The sequence below is a fragment of the Apteryx rowi genome, unplaced genomic scaffold (assembly GCF_003343035.1).
Source record: "Apteryx rowi isolate R43461 unplaced genomic scaffold, aptRow1 scaffold_145, whole genome shotgun sequence".
NCBI classification, from domain to species: domain Eukaryota; kingdom Metazoa; phylum Chordata; class Aves; order Apterygiformes; family Apterygidae; genus Apteryx; species Apteryx rowi.
This window is the reverse complement of record NW_020447697.1, coordinates 1,629,487-1,651,149: the sequence shown is the minus strand read 5'-3', so window position 1 is coordinate 1,651,149 and position 21,663 is coordinate 1,629,487. Positions and strand designations below refer to the sequence as shown.

General features: G+C 39.9%; 1 protein-coding gene across 4 annotated transcripts in view; it reads left to right on the top strand.

Annotated features, from left to right (window-relative positions):
- The window catches only part of ACVR1C (activin A receptor type 1C), a 54,985-nt gene that overhangs the window by 15,351 nt on the left and 17,971 nt on the right, over positions 1-21,663 (top strand). For 2 of the 4 annotated variants that reach the window (XM_026058303.1, XM_026058302.1), the window contains exons 1-2: positions 5,991-6,555; positions 14,089-14,336. In XM_026058303.1, the coding sequence (XP_025914088.1) occupies positions 6,500-6,555; positions 14,089-14,336 (304 nt within the window). In that variant the 5' untranslated portion in view covers positions 5,991-6,499. Of the gene's footprint in view, positions 1-5,990; positions 6,556-14,088; positions 14,337-21,663 lie in introns of those variants that run through there. The other 2 variants (XM_026058299.1, XM_026058300.1) reach the window with 1 other exon arrangement.

Genomic DNA, 21,663 nt, shown 5'->3' with positions numbered 1-21,663 from the left:
GCTCCGCCGGGGCCCGCGCTGCCCCCGGCGCGGCTCTAACGCGATTAGTTGCGGCCGCGGCGCTCGCCGCTAGCCGTGACAGGTGCGTCCCCGGGGCGCGGAGCAGGGCCGCGCCGTGCGGTGCTGTGCCGTGCCCGCAGCTGTGCCGCCGCCCGGCGGGGGTCAGCGTTGTGTCTCGGGAGGTTAAGGAGCTTAACGCGTTTAATTGTATGCCTAAGAAATAGGCCGGTTAGGGTTTGCGGGCAGCAACCAGCCCGACGCTGTTTCCCCCCCGAGTTGTCAGCGTGCCGGCGTCTCAGAAGTTTTTGATCCGTTAGGTCGTAACAACCGGTCTCTAGCAAATCCTCCCCGAGCGTGTTTTAATGCGCATCCGGAGCGCTGCGCGGTGTTTCCCTGGGGCCAGAGGCAGCTTTCGCTCTAAGGGCCGTTGGTCGTGGCGAGCGGCTCCTGCGTGTGCTCTGCTCTGGGTGTCGTGTGGGGCCGACTGAGGTGCAGCGCCCGGTCCCATCCCATCCCATCCCGTTGGGCTGGGACAAAGTTCACAGCCAGCCGGACGCTTTGGGCAGGGGTGCTAAACATGCCGTGTCTAGAAGAAGCCTGATACGTGTTCTTCTTTCACGGACTAGGCAGTATGAAATGGCTGTTCCACTCAATTTTTCTTCTGAAAACTAATACTTTCAAGTAATGCTCTGCAAGCCAACACTTCTCTTTAAGGGTTTGGCTTTTCCTCCTTTCTGGGTAAAGTAACGCTATGCAGCATAAAGCAGAACATATCTAAATTGTTCAATTAGATTTACTCTTATTTACTTTTCTCTGAATGTTTCCACTGTAGTAGTTTCTTCATGTGATGTTCACTGCACCATTGTAGACAGGGGTGGTTACAGGCCCAAACTGAAAGGAAGGGCTGTGGCTGCATCAAAGTGCTCATGTAATCCCCTCATTTGGGAAAAGAGGATTAACAAAGCTCGGCAGTTGAGGTTTGAAGTATTTCTGTAGCATGTGTAGCATGGTACGTCATCATGTAAAGTTGTGTTACCTTCAAGGGGCATAAAATCCGATCTCTTTGAAGTCTTTCCTTTATTAGTCTAGACTTCCAAATGTGGAAGCAAACCGCAGAAATAGGCAATCCCGTGTTACTCTTACTTCTCCCTGGTATGCTCAAAGTGGAGCATCATCAGCAATGTGGCCATTACCACTTCCTTCTGGGGACCGTTTAATAAGTTAACAAATCTCATTGGCTTTGGTTGCTATTTATATAAGAAAATCTTGCATTGTTTTTGATCTCTTAAGCTCCAGTGTTTCTGTCTTTTGTTTTTCTTTCACTGTCAGCTATCTTTTCAGGGTCTGAATTGAATGTAGTGTGCGCGTATGTGTGGTCAAGGATAGGCAGACATCCTTTTCACCCTTACAGCCCCTTAGAGGGGGCACCAAATGGAGGTATATGTACTTAGAAGGGCTGCGAGTCTCTGCAGCGCAGGGGTTTCCTGGTTGAGCATCAAAACTTTTAGCTACATAGCTGCTTGTTTAAATTTGCTTATACTCTGCAGCAAACCTGTCTGGTAAAGACATAAAGGCACTGTGCTGGGTAGTGGAGGTCTCTTGAGGAACTTTCATGTGCCTCATTATTTATGAATCGTTATAAGATTAGAAGGAAGAGAATTTTGCTACTGCCTTGGTGAACTGTCCTTCTGCTCTCTTTCTACTCTTACTTCACGTAGGCTTTCTTCTCAGAATTTCATTCTGTTGTTTTTTTTTTCTTTTTTTTAAATCCCTGGCTCCTGCCACCCTTGCTATAGATCTCCTCTGTCTGTGTTGTATTAAATGATGAGTGTATTCTTCCATCCTCTTCACAGAATTATTTTGGGGGAATAAAGAGCACCCAGTGTGCTGCAGCATTTCTAAATAAACTGAAGTTAAGGTGTGGGATGTAGTAAGGAAATGTGTTACTATGCCTGGTGGAGGCATATGAGACTTGCCTAGCGCTCAGCACTGAATCATGTTGTTTTCTTTTTCTTAAAAGACTCCTTAGATGTGTTCTCAGTTTTTGCAAGTCTGTTTTTCACTTCAATGTATTTTAATCTTACACGAAGAAAAGCATAAACTATCCCTGATAAACGGCAAGATCTTGGCTTGTATGGGAAAACAGGTAGGTGTGAAATAGGAAGTACGGATCTTTACCTTAACCGTAGAAGTACTGTTACTTTGTGTAGCTAAAACTCTAGCGGACAGCACGCACACTAGTAACTGTTTTTTACAACTAGGAATATTATAAACTTTCTGCTTAAAAGTGAGGATCAAAACAGATGATTGTTAAATGCTACTATATACGCAGAAATGCATGAAAATGCCATAACTCTCTGGATTCTTACAATGTGATTAGTACTACATTAAAACAATTTTGTTGTCTTGTTTTTTCCATAGTATAAAATATCCTTGAACTGAGATGTAAACAGTCACTGAAATGCCCCGGGAGTCTTAGGAGTGATTTATTAGTGCACTGTTTATTCTGATGTTTCCTACAGGATATAAACTCAGTATAAAAGCTTAAAATGCTGAACAAGTATGTGTATAGCTGTTGCCCACAGACAGTGCTCTAAGCCAACTGCATCTATATGCAAATGTGTGCATAACTGACAAATCCAGATATTTACATTTTGTAAAAAGCACCTTTGTTCCAGCTTAATAATTTTATTTGCTAAGTCCTTTTTAACTGGTAATATTGAAAAGCCTGCATATTGTCAAATGCCAAAAATAATATGTCCTTGGAAAGAAGTTTCACAACAGCAAAGTAGTTGTGCGTTGCTCTACAATTTAATTCATTACAATGTAACAACTGATCAGTGTGATGCTAACTTCTGGTTTCTGTGGCTTCCTGAAACTCTGTTTTCCAAGGTTTTTTTTAGTAATAAAAAGCTTTAATAAAACAATGTGGATGCATCTATAGGCACATAATGGCCAACTAGTTTGGCTTTCCTGGGTGTGAATGTTGACCATCAAAGCTGACTACTCAAGCTACCAAGGTGTTTGCCAGTAATTTTGATAAAATAATGGATAAAAGACTATGTGTGGGAAGAATGGGTATAATTTAGTTCTACTTTTTTGGAGTAGGCTTTAGATCCTTACCAGTTGCTTGCAAATGATTTTTCTAGGCTTTATCTGACTGGAATATTTTGTCACTTCTTAAGAGTACCACTGTAATGAGAACGGTGCAATCCTTCTCCACACACATAATGTAGTAACACAGCTGTTCCTTTATGAGAATGAGCAGATTCTGCTGAATTATTGTCAGAGGAACTATGGAAGTTTGTCATGAGCTCTTAAGTTCTGGGTTACGTCATTGAAATGTCAGAACTTTCAGCTAAGTTTTCTGGAAAAGGGGAGCTCAGGCATCGTGCCAAAAATCCTCAGTGCTTTAGTGTATTACGATAGTCTTCTCCTTATGAGATGTTGGGAGGGATAGGTTTAGGGGCTTTTTTCTTTGCTTGTTTTTGTAGGCTAAAAATTCAGCTTCTGTCTAGTTGTGGAGGTTCCGATACCCTGATGATTGAACAAAACAGTGACATGAAAGTGTGGAGCAGTGAGCAGATGATAGGGAGGAGATACTTAAACTCCATCCCAGTTCAAAAATGCAGTCGCCTGTCTCTTGCCTTAAGAGCAGTTAGGCTCTGAATTACCTTGTATTGTCTCCACTTACCATGTAGAGAACAGAAGTCCTATTAGAGGCCTAAGTTGGGTGCTTACGATTAGATGGTGTGAATACCCTCCTGGTGGGCTTCCTACCTGTTGAGAAAAACATGCTGGCAACTTTGGACGTATGCGGATGAATCCGAGTGTGTAACAGTAGCTCTGGTGGTAGTTGGCAATTCCTGCCAGCTTAACATGCTTCCTTTCCTATCTTGAATGTTTTCAGTGACACTGTAATCCAAGTGTCCCCAAGGGCGTAAATATTCCTCTGTTACCTTAATGGTTCTAAGTGATAGATATAACAGTGGCTGTACTTCTATGTCTGTGTCAGTTGTCGTTCAGAGGTAGCTGTATTTTACTGCTGAACATAACTTGTGACATGCTTTCCTCCAGAATAAATGATCTTTGCAAATGATCATTTTTTTAATGTAATCAGATACTTTATCTTTCTGATGTTGGTTCGTCTTCAGCTTGATGATGGCAAAAATAAAGTGCATTAAAAAGTCAATGTTATCCTGATTCCATTTTTATCAGGAAACTGATTCTATGTAATCAATGTAGTGTTTGCAGAATTCACATTCTACTTAATTTCTCCAATAATACATACATTTTCAGTGTGACTCAGAATGGTGCAAAACCAGTGAAAGTTAAGCAGAAAGATATTTCAGGTTTCTAAATGTTTTGTAAAATACTTTCTGAATATAGTATTTTTTACATAAAATTTTCATCTTAAATTTCTTCAGTAATACCTATTTTTTGGTGAAAAAGCAGGCTATATTAGGTAGGCTATATTTAACTAGAAGGAAACTTTTTGAAAACAGAAAATGGAATCAATGTGACTTCTTAAATGTAAAATACCTCTTCAAGCTAATATGGTAGAAGTATTGACTGTATTCACCTTTCAGTGCTACTAATTCTTTTTTATGCAATTCATTTTAGACTTTTAGTTATTAAATTCTGTCTGTCCTTCCTGGCAGCACAGTACTATTACAGCCACCTCCCCACATAATGTTTAGTTTCAGTCCCTACACTGGATCATCCTTCAGTGCCTTCTAGATTGAGACCAGCAGATTTTTTAATCACCCTTTCAGGTTTTCTGTAGCTCAGTAAACTCTGGCCCGGTAACATTAGTGTTGTATTACACAGCTTATGTTTCATAAAGCATAACTTTTACAAAAGATACCTAGCCTATTTGAGGCAAATAAACTGTCAAGGGACATTCTCTAGCATCTTATTTCACCAACAAATACTTGTCGATGGTTTTTGTTGCTCCCTCCCTGCTCAGTAAATTTTAATTTAAATATCTGGTCTCAGTTTCCGCCCCCTGTTTTGTTGGTGATGGTGGTGGGTGTTTTTGGTCATGGTTGCAATGCTTTTCTAGAACAGGGATCTCGAGTATCCAGTATTTTGCTTCCAAAATTAAGATACTTGCACATGTTAATAAAATCACTTCTCATATGTATTTTTTTAGAAATGAAAACAGCGTAATTATCTGAAGTCTTTCATTATAAGACATTTTCTTCAGTTTTGGAATAGTTATTGTTCTTCTCTTCTGGACAACTTTCTAGTTTTTCCCAGTAGTAAGTGATATTGAGCTGTTAATCTACTATTACTCTTAATATATTCTTTTCCAGGGACCTCTCCAGAGAGGGTTCTCTTTCATACTTTTAATACTAACCCAAAAAGCAAGGTGTTCTTAAGACTTGCCACTGTTCAAGATTCTAGTTTCCACTTTTGAAGAAATAAGTTACAAGAAAATAACTTGATGATGACATTTTATCACTTTCATAGATACAGCTTATTGTAGGAGACAGATTCCTCTTTGCCCTTAAAAGTGGGTACAGTACTATGAGAAAGAATAAATAATTCTTGCTGCAGGTAAAGACTTGCAGAATTTCATTCAATATTTTCAAGTTCATTTTTCTCTCCTCCCTCCTGAATTGGTGGCATTCTTAGCTGTGTGCGCAGGAAGCGGAAGGAAGGTCTGAGTGGATCAGACCAGCGCAGCGGTTCTAGACCACTGATGTCCTGTAGCAGATATTCAAGGAAGAAGGGTTACAACTGAAGCAAATACAGAATGCAGTTTGTGCTGGTATATACACACAGCTGGTATATGTGTGGCTCTTGATGGCTTGCAGTTTAAGTTAAGGAGTCGGAAGTTGCATTTGTGTCATTGGGTCTAACAGTTTCTATCAGTCTCTCTTCTATTAAGGTGGATTTGTCTAATGGCATTTTGAATACACTAATAGTTTATCATGGGTATTTGGTAGCAATAATATTTACACCTAGCAGTTGGCCAGGGGAGGGCAAGGGAGAACGAGAAAGAGAAGTGTTTCCTCTTGCTTATCATAAATTTATTGTCGATAACATCTATGGTGCCTGGTAGCTTTCAAGTTATGAGAAATAATGATTAGCTGATACCATTTATCTTCTCAGTATGAATCATAATTTCTTGATAAAACTCTTGCATCTCCCCTAACTTGCCTTTCACACAAATGAGCCTAGCTTCTTAATTTCCTATCTCCAATTCCCCTTGTCTTCTTTCTTGTAGCTCTTTCTAGCTCTCCTTGTGTCCTTTTGAAATGGGTAACTGGAACTAATCCCAAATAGTAAAATGTGGTGTTTTTGTTGTTTTCTCCTAATCATGATACTCTTCTTGAGTGCTCAGTTAATACTCTCAAGAGCTGTCCAAAAAAAGACACAATCTCTATTTTGAGAGATAGCTAATATTGGGTCTACTACTGTACATAAATAGCTAAAATTGTTTTTTCTCCTACATAATATTTTACATTCATCTGACTCTTGATCATTCAGCATGGTGAGATTCCTCTGCAGTGCTTTGAAGTCAGATTTAATTTTTCTATCCTCAGCAAATTTTACTGGTTTACTACCCATTCTCCTTTCCAGATCACTGGAGTACGTTGAACAACACAAACTTCTGTGAGACTCCACTAATAATGCGCTCTCACTGTGAAAACTGACAATTCCCCCCCTCCCAGCACACACCACCTCTTTATCTCGGCTGTCATGGGATAAATGGGATAACCTCTAGTTAAAAGATTGAGACAGCTCTGTCTCGTGACACCTGAGTTTCTTCACACATGGTCAATTATCAACATTCTTGCTGACTCCTTCAAAGAACACTTGCAGAAGGAACTGTGTTAAAGCTCCCTTGACTTTGCTCCACCGCATCGTACTTAGCAGTGTCTGCTCTGTTTTTTCATTATAGCCCCGTAATAAACTGACTGAAAGGTGAACCAGTCAGCTTGTAGCTTCCTGGGTCTCATTTGAGCCCTCTTCATATAACAGGGTAGCTTTTGCCACCTGTCACCCTCCTGAGGCCGAGGTTGATGGGTCAGTTGATAGATCAGATCCATATCATAACACTCTGCATTCAGGTGTTGCTTGGAGCAGGAGGTAGCCTTTGGAGTAGGCTGAGTACTCATGCTGAAATCCAGGCGTTAGTCTTGAGAACCAGGCAACACTAAGTAGCTATGCTTAAATGAGTCCCAAATCTCTTAATTTAGGTGTAAAATGTAATTATACTTAGAAGTGCACAATACAGAATGTCTATACAGAATGATTGAGAATGGAAGCGTTATCGGTATTTAGCTTTCCTTCCCATCAAGATTAAAGACAGTTACTGTAATGCCATTTAGATATTTATTTTCTAATTTAATTTTGAAATGCTCTACTGCTGTGTAGTCATAATAAGAAACTGCTGAGTATTGCAGATAGAACTGGATTATGACTTAACAGAAGATTAATACCCTGTTAATCTGTCTGTATAGTAAAAATATCTGAGTTAAAATGTGGAACGTTGTGATTTGTAAGTGATAGCGAGTCTGGGCTTCTTTTTCCTAGTTTTTAATTTTTGTTTAGTCTTAGACTGTTAGCTTACACCAAATATATTCCTGATTCTTTCCATTTAAATTTTGAAGACGCATTATATATAGTTGCTGTGTTTTAACTGTTAACTGCCTTCATTAAACTGGTGTCTAAACTCAGATTCTTCCATCTGTTGTTCAATTGTATTATCTCTCTTGTTCCTTAGTTATTTAGTGATTCATGTATTTGAAACTGACACTTGAGAAAAAACTGATGGAAGTGTTTAAATAAAAAAAACACATCTGCTGTTCAGTAGTGTGTTGGTTTGTTCTGAATCCACTACTGGTTCAGTTCTTCCTGCTGCATAAGCTAATTTCACAGGGTAGTTGCCTGTACTGAGGGTTTCATTATGGCTGCACTGAAAACTAAAATGAAAAAGAAGTTGCTTTTTATGTATGTTACGTAGGTTATCTTCTGCTTGGAAGAGCAAGTTACTCTGTCCTTAATTCATAGTGGGTTTCATCCAAGAAATTGCTCTATAGTCTCAACTCCTATTCCAGTAACAGCAAAAAGCAAGCAAACAAACAAAAACCTAAAACACATTTCCTTAAACTGCTTCTGCCTTAAAAATGCTAAAACAGGGAACGCTTCTTTCCTTATGGTTTCTCTATCTAAAAGTTGTTTTCTTTGTGTATTTGACAGCAAATTGTGAATCAACTTCACTGTTGCTTCTGTTGGTTGTTAGTTTCTGCTGTTGTTCAGTTGGGTCTTAGAACAAGAGAAGTACCATGCTTCTCCTTAGAAAATAAAAGAAAATATATACCTCTCTCTGTTGTCATGAAATATTTCTTTAATTACTGTATCTGCTAAAGTGAACTCAAAGTGTATCATTTCCTGCTCTGCCCTCTCTGACCTTGTCTTCAGCTGTGCAGATGGTCACTATCAGTGCAATAAGCTCAAGAACGTTATGAGGATACAGTCAATCTCTCTTCAGGAGGGTGGGTTTTTTTTTTTTTTTTTAAGAGATACAGATAGAGAGATGCAAATTTGTTAATGACTGCTGGAGAATTATATACCCAAAGAATTGGTAACCATTGGTAACCAAGTTTGGATGCCTAGCATAGCTTTTTGAGGCCATGAAATACTTCAGTTGTTCACTTTCTCCCAATTTCTCAAGAACAAGAGAACGCAACATTTTAAGGGAATTGTTGTTATGCTTGAGTAAATAAAGAAGTCATGTTCATTACTGGATTAAGAGTGCCTTATTTTGAAACTTCAGGAACATACTTTCCTCCTACCTCTTTGATCCTTTTTGCTTTAACTACTGCAAAATCACCGTATTTTACTTCTCTTGTTTCTACTGCTTTGAAGGTTCTGACTTTCCTCCACACAGCAATGCACTGCTAATAACATCATCAGGACTGTCTCTAGGAATAGAGCTGGACGTTTCTGTACATTTCTAATGGGTTTCTTAGCAACCCTTGCATGTTCATGCTATAAAATGGCTACTTGGAAGAGGAAGCATGCTTGAAAGGTTATGTTGGCTTGAGCATTGTGAAATACAGAGGAAGATCTTCTGTCATCATGCTATTATCCATGTGCTCTGTAAATTGGGGGTTAATGTCTTGCTAGCTTCTCTGGGACAGCAAAGAGTCAAATTATAGCAGAAACTATGCAGATGTGTAATGTGGGATCTCGAAATGGACTTTGCATTCCCAGTGGATTGTAGAACTCAATATGGAGAGTTTTTTCCATAAAAAGGAAAGTTTAAGAGAGAAAGTTGTAATGAGTAAACTGGAGCAGCACTGGGACATGCCAAGTGCATCAGCATGGTAAGTCACAAATTCTAGTCAGGCCCTTGTGTCTGAGGATGCTAGTGTAGTAGTGGGAAAGGGGATTCAAGCTTAGGAGAGCACAGGTGGTTGTAAAAGTACAACCTGATAAGCTAAGTGCATTGCACAACACAGAGATGCAACCCATGATGTGAGCTGGTTGCTGATGCTGTTTGTAACGCACCCTTGCTTAGCATGCCTGTGGGCAGGAAGGGCATGCATCTTTTCAAAGATGTCTTCAAAAAAGGTCTAGGCTTTTCTTTACATTATTTAACTGAGGAGAAGGAGCTGAAATATAACGGATGCAGGAAAACTGTTCTTTTGTGGCTATATTTTAAGGGCATCTTTCTGCTCTATTAACAAAGGATGTATATATATGCTCTTGGAAGCAAGGTCAGATATTTGCATCTGTTTTTTTTATAAATGAGAAATTATCCAGGAGCACAGGCACATATCTGAGTAATCTTGGGCTTCTATTTGTGTAGTGGTATCAATTTTTGAGATATCCATTCCCCCATCCATAAATGTTAAGGGTGACTGGTCAAGAGATCACAGATGTTATCAGTTGTCTATAATTACAGCTTGTTAAACTTGCCAGGCACTTCCCATTGTAAGATATGCCAGACATTTAACAATTTGAGCTCAACTTTTCCATAGTGGATGCCTGCCTCTGAATTATGTTTAGAAGATTTACACAGATTGCTTTAGGAAGAGTCTCATCTTGCCCACAATTCAAACTTTGGTCTTGCATTTGAATAGATTTAGCAGCACTAGGTTTTTTGTTTGTTTTTTCTTTGTTTTATGTTTGTTTTTTGAGCAAGGTCTTGAATTTTGGCAGCATTTAACCTTGGGTCAACAATGGCAAAAGGCACAACCCTAGGAAAATCTGAAATATGAGGCTGGAGGGGTAGGGAACGAAGATTGTAAGTGTTCAGTAGAAATCCTTTCAATCTGGTTATCAAAAAAAGGTATGTGAAGTATTCGTTCTTGCTGATCACTCTGTTACTCCTAGATCTAACAGATTCATCCCTTTGACTTCAGCCATCTGCCAGTCTGAGTATGTTCCAGCACAGAGATTCTTAGTTTAGAGAGACTTCCCTGGAGTAGTTATTTCAGATGCAGGCTAGTGCAGAGCTGCAGGTAATAAGTGAGAGCAGGGAAACTTTTCTCTCTGATGCTGTCAGTACATTGCTTCCCTGCCTCAAAGCACTGAAAGTTGTCTCTGAGCAGGGGGAGGACAAAGCGTTGACTGAGCGAAGGCAAAAGAGTCTGATGAAACTGGGATTGAAAGGCTGTGGTGCCAACATTGCAGCTGGCAACCTGATAGGAAAGAAAGTGTGACTGAGAGCAGAAGAATAAAACAGGAACTGGGAGGTGGTGAAGGAGGACATGGGGAGTGGGAGGATGCTATGAGACTTTGACAATAGGTGATGTGTGAGTCGCGAGTGTGAGCCATCTTGGGAGGAATGGAGGTGACTGCAGGATGCGGGGAAGAGGAGCTTTAGATGTTACTGGAGAAAGATCCCGCAGTTAGATAACAGTGGGAGTCTAGCCTGAGGCATGTGAGATTAGAGCTGCGAAAAGATGGGGAAACTGGACAAAAGGACTAAAACTGGGGCAAGGTCAGAGTCAGGACTGGAATAGGACAGATTGAGAAGTACAGGCTGAAGACTCTGTACCTGCTAGGGTAGTGGTTCTCAGCTTTTTTGAAGGAATGATGAAAAAGGCAGCAGTTCAGGTCTGGCAGAACAAGCATACATTAAATTTTTTTAGGATATAATGTTTTGGGTGTGGACAAGTTTTGCTTCGTATACTCTTCAACCTCTGTTGTAAATGATCTAATATCTTAGTCCAAATTGAACTTAATTTTCCTATCAAAAGTTTGTGTGCCTGTCTCCTGTGACTTCTGTGAGCCCAGTATTTCTGTTGTAGTAGAAGGAAGGCTTATAAAGCTGTCTTGCTCTCCAGCAAGACCTAGTCTCCAGCGGGCATGAAAAATTTCTGAAAGTGTTGAATTCAACATGCTCCTTTCCCTGCTCCTTCCAGTTTGTTATCTGGTGGACTGAATGCTTTCACTTTCAGAAGCAGTAATAATCTGGTTGAGTTGTATTGAGAATTTTGACCAAAAAACCTTTTCTTTCTGTTCTGTTTTGCGTAATGGCTTCTTCCAGGTTACCGAACCTCTTAAACGATCCTTTTCTAATCTTGTGTTTGTTACGTTTGGAGGAATACCCCCGAAGCTGTTCAGAAATTGCAGTGACATTTTTTGACTAGCTCCCCCTCTCAAGCAATCCACAAAATACTGGGATGGGGATAAAACAATCAATTATCTATTTGGGTGACATTATAAAGACTGTTTCCCATCTTATTTTTAGACCGCGAGAAGGGGACAAAACAGCATAATGGCCTGTCTGAAACACTGGGCCTGTTTATAACAGTCTTTATTTTAAATTGTCAAGTAACTCTTATTTTGCAGTATTGTTGAGGATGTCTGTCTTTTTCTTCTGCTAGATCTCTTTTTTTTTTTCTATTGATCTCATGACTCTTGCTCCTGGCATCTCTTCTAGGACTGTGATGATAATGTCTTCTAGGAAAAAAGAATCACTTGCTCCTTTTATTGGGTGATTATTTGTGCTCGCTCCTCTGTACAGAGAGAAAGCTGAAACAAACACATAATGATATGGTTCCTAGCATATCCTGAATTCAGGATAAACATGAACATATGGTGCCTAGGAAGCTTGTTGTGGGCCTGAGCAGAAGATAAATACTACAAGCTGCGATTTCAGAAGGGTAGTGTAGAATGAAGGTTATTATAAAGAAAACAAATAGTGTCACAGAAACAAAAATCAGATTCTTGCTGACGTCTGTCAGGAGTTTTTAGGTCATTCAAAGCATCTGTTTAAGCCTAGAGTTCCTGTTATTCCTGCCACAGGCAAAATACAGCCACAGTTGTGCATTTCGTTTTCTTCCTCAAATTGAATGTGAGACGTGATAAAATTACCTTAAGGGCCACGGCACTCTCATGTAAACAAATCTTACGTGGGTTGCCAGCTTGGGATAATGGCAGAGTCTGAGTAATTGAGGTCCCAGTTTGATCAGGGAAATGTACCAGAAAGAACGCAGCATCTATTAGACTATACTGGCTGCTTGAGGTCTAGTTGCTGACCAGAAACAAGCTGTTCTCTATTCCTGGAGAACATTCTAGTTGTCTTATGATTATGTGTTATCTTCAATGGAAAAAAACAGATCCTGCCCCACCCCCATATCCTCCATTAATAGTAGATTGGTTTAAATGACTGCATGGATAAAATTACTCTTTATTTGTTTTTTTTCTAAACCTTGGCTCCCCCAAGTAGAGCAATGTTCCATCTTGCAAAGTTATAACTAGCCTAGTGGAAGTCTACTGAATGTGTTTTGAGGACCTGTGGTGGGAAAAAATGCTGAAGTCAAAAGATGAAAAGATCAAGTCTGTGTACTCTAAAAATTAGGGTTTTTTTGCAAAAACAAAAGAGTCATACTAAATGAAGGAAGGGTTTTCTTTAAAAATTACTTTCAGCCTAAGGTTAAGATGTCTTGTTTATTGTATATAACCATTAATATGGGCTCCTATACTTGGCATGAAGCAAGCAAAAATTGTTTATTATGAAGCAGGCGAAGAAAAGGAGGAAGGCAAAAATGTATTGTCAGCATTTGGTGTTTAACTGAGGTGATGTGGCTTTGGTTCCCTCTCCTTCTTCCCAAGAAAGAGCCAATAAAGCTTGAATAATATAGCTGTTACTGATTAAATGTGTTTCTATTTGATTTTGTAAAACATGAAGATATAGTTAAAAACATGCAAAACTTAGAAATCACGTAACTCTTGTATCAAAAGAAAGTGAGCAGCTATTTGTTTTACTGAAAAAGGTGCATCATCTCAAAATACCCAGGGGAAGAAAAGTCCAACATTGCTTTCTACATCTGTTTATGAGGTGGTGCGTGTTAGAATTTTTCTTTGTACCTTAGAGATTCCTCAAACTTACTACTCTAAAACAGTCCATTCTCTAGCAAGGTGTGCATGTTTATAACTTGCAGGTGAGTGGCTGGTGCAAATGTGGAATAGCCATGGTTTGGGAAGCCCAAACTGTTACTTAAACAGTGACTTGATATTATTTAAAGTCCAATGGATATTTAACATAGCTCTGTCTAAGTATCCGTCTTGAAGTTAAATATCGTATTGTGTCCATGAGAGCTGAGAATGTAAAACGGAAGACTTAAATCTCTGTCTCCCTGTCTAAGCAAAAGACAGCTTTTACAGAAACTTGTTTCTGGAGTGGCTAATCTTCTAGACCATGTGAGACAGATACCATAAACTTTCCTGAGACCAAGGACCTCATGGTAAATTTGACAAAACTTTGAGAGCTGGGGAGACTGGAATTTGGGAGGAATGTTATAGGCAAGAAGAAGGAGCCGTTCTGGTGGCGCTGGCCCGCAGCACTGCAGAATGTGTCGGGTTGGGTGCGGGGGGGACAGCTGTGGGTGTGAGACCTGTGCTGTCCGGCTGCCTCTGCTGACTTGCTTCCTCCTGTAGTCTGGGATTCGGGTTTACTGGTGCGGTCGTCTTGTTGGTTACCCGATAGCCCCAGCTCCAGAGCCACGCTGGAACTGCCTGTGAGGCTTTCATGACTAAATGGCCATCCTTGACTGACTGACAAGGTTAACTAGCATGGTTGTCATGGAATTCTGTCTTCCACTTCTCATGAAAAATGAAAAAATATTTTCCAGGTCTAAAGTGCGTGTGCCAGCTGTGTGAGCATACAAACTTCACCTGTCAAACTGAGGGAGCATGCTGGGCTTCAGTCATGCTAACTAATGGAAAAGAAGAAGTGATCAAGTCATGTGTCTCCCTTCCAGAACTGAATGCTCAAGTCTTCTGCCACAGTTCTAAAAACGTAACAAAAACTGAATGCTGCTATACTGACTTCTGCAACAACATAACTCTCCGCCTGCCCATAGGTAAGTGGCACATGAATAGAAAATAGTATTCAAGTACTTGCGAAAGAATGAGAATTACAGAAATATTGAACAGAGAACATGACCGAGAGTTAGCCAATGAGCATTTTAAAGGCTGACTGTAAAGCAATAGCTTCCCCCCCCCCCCAACTTATTTGAAATAGGAAAAATAAACTACACTGTGACTGTTTGGGGGGAACAGTGAACTTCTTGTATCTCCTAAAAATATTCCAGATACTGCCTTTGGTATCCCATAAGGCATTAACCATGAGGATGAAGGGAAGTGTCTGAAGGAAACAGACTTATAATCTTAAAGTTTTTGTAGGCATATCTTAAATGAGTTTGTGTTTTGGACTGGCATTATGTCTAGATCTTATGAAGTTTGTATATGGTATACTGGGGACTTTCCATGAGGCATAGATCAGCAATGTACTGCAGCTGTGGATTAGTGATTTTGGGAAGCTGAGAGTTGTGTGTTGCTAAGTGAATAGATAATTTCATTTACTGGTGCTTTACAAGCAAATAATGAAGACCTTACACTGACGTAAGAGATCTACAGTCTACAATGTCTCCATAACCAACCTAAAAGACCTGCTATTAATGGTCTAGATATGAAGCCGGACTAGAAAGGTTTGAAAAGCAGGCAATTAGCTGGAGATGCTCATAGTTAATTTTACATCTGAAATCTACTCGCATGTTTTAGGACAGACAAATATTTGGACTTACGGTGAGTTCTGACCACTGAGGGGCTAACACCTTTTGACTTGTAACAAGCCTCTCTCCTCATTTTGCCATTTACTTCTAGAGTTCTGTAAAGCTGATGAATACCAGGTGTTTGTGATCCAGGTTGCTGAGAAATTATTGCAATTAATGTTGGAATGTCTACACAGTAGAAGCGATGTGTTTTTAATTGCTTTGTTGTAATCAGGAAGGCAAATGTGGCATATCTGTTTCATATGGGCTCATAGGATGTGAGTGGTTTTTTTTGATGGGGGAAGAGAAGGGGAACAAAGATACTAAGTCGTTGCTAGGAGAAATCTTTATCTGCTGTAGTTTCAGCAATCCTGTTGAATTTTCAGGTTCTGTGATTTATTTTAGCAGCTTATACCGCAGCATGTGTTCAGTGTTAAATTGGTATCATTGATTCTCACCCACTAGATTTAAGAAGGTATAAAATTCCTGGTTCCAATTAAGAGAGAGGAAGAAGATTTATACTTCTAGAAACTCTGTACTTTATACAGTTGAAGCAATATTTGAGTCTGCCAGACTCAAAATTGTGCAATGAACTTGATTCAGAGCTTTTAAAAAAATGTATGTATACTATTTTTAGATTTAATAGATCAAATATTTGACTATTCTCTCCAAGATTTGTGTTTAATCCAAGCTTTTACCAATAAGCTGTCAAATATATTACTTTATCAAATGATATCTTTTTATATACTTAGGTTAGTAAGAGATGTTACAGATCAATATGATGTAATTGTAAATTATGCATTGATTTACAGCTTGCACTTTAAGCTTCTATTATGTAGCACATAACAAAATTGAAGCAGTATGTCACTGGGAACACTTTATATTTCATATAAGATTTAGGAGGGCAGACCATGGAGGAGTTGTTAGTGAGGATAAGGGATTCTGGAAAAAGTGATTTTAAAAGAGGGAGCTGAAGGAAATTGAGTCTAACTGTGGGGGTAGGAGGAGGGATCCTTGGGGAAGGAGAACTAGAAGATTTTAGCTGAGGAGAGCAGCATAAGAGAAGGACAGAGACGAAAGGGTGAGACACAGAAGGTGATGAGTATGAGAGCAAGTGGGGGGATTTTGAAGGAAGGGAGGTTGGACGGGGTTTCTAAGGTGAGGAGACCACATTAAATGCAGTAAGTAGTAGTTAATGTGACATTGGCAGAGATACCTGTGACTACTTTAGTAGTCATATTATAGAGCAACTTAGTGGTGGGTGGATGGATGTATAAGTATTTTGAATCTCATGTGTAGAGACATAATCCACCGTCTGCATTTTCAAATCCATTCACGTGCTTTGTTCCTTCCTAGTTCCTTCTTTTCTTCAGTCTGTTGTTGCCTGATTGCCATCTGCATGCTGAAGATGTTTTCAAGAAGTTTTTTTGTCTCTTAAGGCCTGCAGGTCCTGCAGGATGGTCTCTAAGCACACTGCAAATAATGAGCATGGTGTAGGTGTCTGCACTGAAAGGGAAAGATGATCAGGAAGACTGCAGAAAACTCAGGAGGGAAATACTGAAAAGGAAGGTTCCCAAGAACCTCTTTTGAGGACATAGGCTAGGTAGAAACATGACAGCTGAGAAGTCTGTACCCATTTATCTAATCTTACCTGTTGTATGTAGCAGGAATAAAGATCACTTAAGTATTCTTCTTTCAGTTAACTGAAGAGATACACTTCTAGAATCGTAGAAACAAAATACCACTTTTTTTTAAGCTTGGATTCTGGAGTCTTGGGAGAATACTGCTATTTACAGATAAGCAGTGGAGGCATGTCTATCTTTTTAACACTTGAACTGGTAGTTGCAAAACCTCTGGTTTCATATTACAGTATCAGAGAGGATGACTTACTTAATTTTTAGGCTGAGCCCTTTGCTCTAAACATTTGGGAGAATTCATATTAGATGAAAATTTGACAGTGCCAATGTTATTTGTTTGCTGGTCTTCTCTGACAGCCCTTTTCCACATAATTCATATTCACTTGGGCCCAAGTAAAAATAAACTTTCTTAGGGATATTACCAAGCATGTAGGCTAAATAGCTTGGCTGCATTAGGCCTTAGGCCTGCCCTGAGTCACCTCTCTAGTACCAGGTGACTTTCCTACAGGAGGTTTTCGGAGCCGGAGGGTATACCTGCAGTGTGGGTGGGCAGACCCAGGACAGTGGCGTCTTTGCCAGCCATCCATATTGACTGGCTTGGGGAATGCTTCTCTCCAGGCAATGGTTGGACTTGCCTTCAACCTTAATGATACTCAGCTGCTGTAAAGGCACATGTTGCTGTTGGCCTGCAGCATGTAAAAACACCACCTTCACAAGCAGCCACTTTGCAGAGCTCCAGATTCTGGTATGCTTACTCCTTTAGCTGAATATCTCGTTCCTGTACTTTACAATTAGTCCAACAGAGCCTACACAGGTGAATGGACTGGATCCTCTTTTTTTTCCCTCTTTTTTCTTTTTTCTGTCTCTGAAATATTTCTTAATGCTAATGCAGTGTCTCTCTCCAGGATTATCAGCTACCACAGTGGGTTTGCACAGATGAGACAGAACATGACGCTGGCACAGGTTCAGTGACAACACAGTTTGGCCTATGGAACTGCTGTTACTGATACACGATAGAAAAAACAGTTTGAATACAATTACATAGGCTGAATTTTTAGATGGAGTCCTTTGCTTAGGAAGTGGAAATTTCCTAACTTTTTAGGCCAGACCTTGTTCAGCTTACGTTTTTTTCCTTGTTTCACTTCTCATCTCATATGACACTCAAAAATCTAAATCTAGATCTTGGATTCATCTCTGAGGGCAAGAAATTTAAAATAGAGGCACCATAGCAAGTAGCCAGTAGGCACTTGTACTGTTAACTTATCTGGTTAAAAATGGAGGCAGTTTTAATTTTAGTAATTAGTGCAATATCTCACTGAAGTGGTAAAAGCTATTGTCTTCACCACTGAGTAAGGGTTTTGCCAGGATCAAAGCAGTTAGGACTTCTGAAAGGGCCATGCTCAGTCTGTTAATATAAAGGCCCAAAATAAAATTGTTAAGCCCTGTGGACAAAGGTTCATATATAATATCAAATCTTCCTCTGGTGTGTCAGTATGTTCAAGTCATACAGTTTTTCTTGTGTTGGTTGGTTGGTTCTGTTTTTCTTGTGGACCTGTCATTTGCTGGGTAACTAAGCCACTGGATCTGTGTCTTTGTGCTTAACTTAGGCACAGTGGATCTCTAGTCTTTAAAATATATTTACTTTGTCAATATATTTATTTATTTAAACCAACCTATCTCCTACCTCCCTTTTTTTTTTTTTAAAGAGTAATAATACTTGCAGTTTGACCCACAGACATCTTGATGCAGAAAGTATATATTCCCATTATGCATATTCTAGTATAAAAGTGAAATGTGGGTATGAAGTCTCCGCCTTTGGGCGGGAGTGGATTTTACTAGGGAGGAAAAGGCTTGAAAGGTCCAGTGTAGTGCACATCCCTGTTAGATGAGGCAGGAGCTTCTGCTAGCTCTTCCCTTCCCCTTCCCTCCCCATTTCTGCTGCTGCACGCAACGCTGGAGTGCAAGCCTGTCTGTCAACACTCTTCTTCATGCTGACCTGCTTTGGCTAGATTGTGTGTTAATTACCAAAGGCGTGTATTTTCCGTGTATCGGGAGTGATTGAAAAACAATAAAATGCCTTGCATCACGAGGATCTTTGAGGACAGAAAGCAGTTCATTTACCTGATTGCCCGTGCATGAATTTCTGTAGTAAAACTGTAGATGGCGTTGCATGCCTTGTTCAGCAACAGAGCTTTCTGCTGTTACTATCTCCTGCATGACAGAAAATAATTCTTATTTTGAGTGAGTTTTTTTTAAAGTCTGAAAATAAACATTTGTAAGTACAGACACAACTGGATATCTACTTTTAATATACTTACTATTATTAGCATGGATTTCATTACACCGTTTTGCATTAACAGGGGATAAGTGTCAAAGCGCTGAATTAACTTGCAGTAGTTAGTGTTAAGGGTTTTTTGTGTTATCCTGAATTTATTTGCAGGTTGCTACTATTTAACTGCAATGTTTTCTGGACCAGCCTGTGACTTGAGACGAGCTTTCTCTGTCAGTTGGTATTGTCATAACAGATCTATTGAAAATGATCTTCATGCCACTTCCTCAATGGATCTTTCCATCAGTGTGTCTCTGGGGAATTTTCTCTGCATACCTCAGCATGTACAGGCTATTTTGAGGAGCTGCTGCTAAGATCTAGAAGACTTCTTCAAGTTGTGGACTTTTATCACACAAGATTATCAGGCCATATTTCAGCTCTGCGGTAGCTGATACACCGCTGTGCTATCCTTTCAAGTATTTTGGGAAGATGGTGTTTGCGATCTCTGCCCTCACCCCCCTTCTGAAAGTGATTCCCTCTCACGAGCCCATTTATAAATGATAGATATTTATCTACAGTCCTTCTGGAGCAGACTACCAGGAGTTCTTAGAGTCTGATGCTTTCGTTTGGTTATGGCAGGGAGAGGTGTTTGAGCCGGGGTAAGAGTAAGTACAGGCTGGGGGAACTTGTTTCCCAGCTTTTCCCCAAAGCAGCAAAGCTGGCGTTGGCTTCAGTTGCTTCCTTAGCCTGAGGCAGTGACTTAGCAACGGTTTAACTTGAGCCTGAAGGCTCAGACTTTTTGTTACCAGATCTAGTAAGCAAGACTTTCTCAACCTCTGGTACCTTTGCTGGGGTTCTGGGAGCAATTCCTGAATCCTTTTCCTAGGACTGGGTCATTGTTCTGTGGTGCTAAAGATTTAGTTGAGCTTTGGAAAGAACCGATGCCCTTTTTTGGAAGGAAAGGGGTGAAAACTTATCACAGAGCCTTGCTGGTGACTTCAAATTCTGCGTCCCTGTAAATGTAGTTTCCTCCCAAGTGAAGCTAAAGACACTCTTCCTCTTGCTTTGCCTTTGTGGTTGTCTCATGTCACCAATTACCACAGTCTGAGTAAGCAGCTCACCACTATCACTATCTGTTGGAGGTAACGATGGGCTGCACTGATGCCTTCTTCCCAAGCGCAAGTGCTTCTGTTCTTAAGAGTGGCACTCTGCATCAGCTTCCCGTTTAGATTGGGTCACCAGGCTGCCAGTGCCTTCCCTCAAGCGTCCAGCTTCTGAGGAAGCCGTGCCTTTCACCCTTCTGAGGGGAGCTTGCAGGGCATGGGTTTTAGGACTCTCCTCTCTGTGCAAGTAGAACCCTGTGTTTCTATCACTTCAGACTAATCCAATAATTGAAAGGCTCTTATTCACACCTCTGTTTAGCTCAAAAAGGCCTGTTATATTCTGCAGTGTTATAATTTACCTTATAATATATGGCAGTCATTATGCTGCTAAGGTCCTTGATGAAATGAAGGAGAAGCTATTCCAGGGCTACTAATATGATGGTAGACATCCCTGTTTAAAACTGATGTTGTCAATGATCTAACCAGGGGGAAAAAGATTCTTAAGGGAACAGCGATGAAGCTTTGGCTTTGGCTTCATGTAGTCAGACAAAATAATAGCACAGAAAGAAAAATGAGGTTCTTGTAACATTCATAGGAGATGAGACAGGTTTCTGTCTCATTATTTGTCAACTGTTATCAGAATAGCAGAAGCAAGAGAGAAATACTGAAGCTTTGAAAGACCATGGAATAAAACAGAAACTGCCAGTCAGGAAGGAGCTGGGTTGCCACAATAAGGAGAAACTGCTAGGGCAGTGTGTTTATAGATGTGCGGGGAAAATTCGTAGTGTTGTCATTCTAACCTCTTCGTCTCAGAAGACTTAATGAAGCTGAACTTTACATTTCCATTTTTACACATGCTAAGTATACTGGATGGCTGCAGATAAGTTTGCAAATTTGTCATAGAATTCTGGCCTGCCTTTTTTTCAATTGATTGGCCAAAGAAAATCTCAGTCTCTTTGGGGAAAAAAACATGGGATGTATTCAGTGTGTACACCTACACATCTGAATTGGTGGGAAATGGGAAACTTTAGCACAGGCAAAAATTCTCTGTTAAAGTTTTCCTTCTAAAAGTTTCTTTTTTTTCCCTCCTCAAATGTACTTCTGTGATTCCAGCAGAAGGCAGCATATAGAAAGAATGATCTCTTTTGTATTCTGTTGTGTCCAGAAGGGGCAACATCTCTAGAGCTTGAGATAAAAACTGTGCAATTTCTGTTTTGTGTTTGTATAATGAAAAATGAATTAGAGGAATAAGGAGGCTTTATGGAACAAGATAAGGTAACAATGGATTAATAAACTTTATTATAAGTAGTTTGCCAGCTTTCCTCTTTAGTCCTGTTGCCTAAATTCCTCAAAGACTCAAATGGCACTCATATCACCTGTAGTGGCACCCAGGGGGATGAAAGAAAATGGAGTATAATAGAATTCCCAAAGCAAAAATCCCATGAATATATTCATATAGCCAAGAGAGATGATTTATACTAATTAGAGTAAGTGTCAGACAAGATTCTCATGTTCTGTTGTTTTTTTAATATAAGCTGTATGTTTTGCATGAACAAATAATTGCTCTTCAATCCATTTACCTCTCTGTTTGAAAAATGCCCGAAGACATTAAGGCCTTTTTAGGCAAA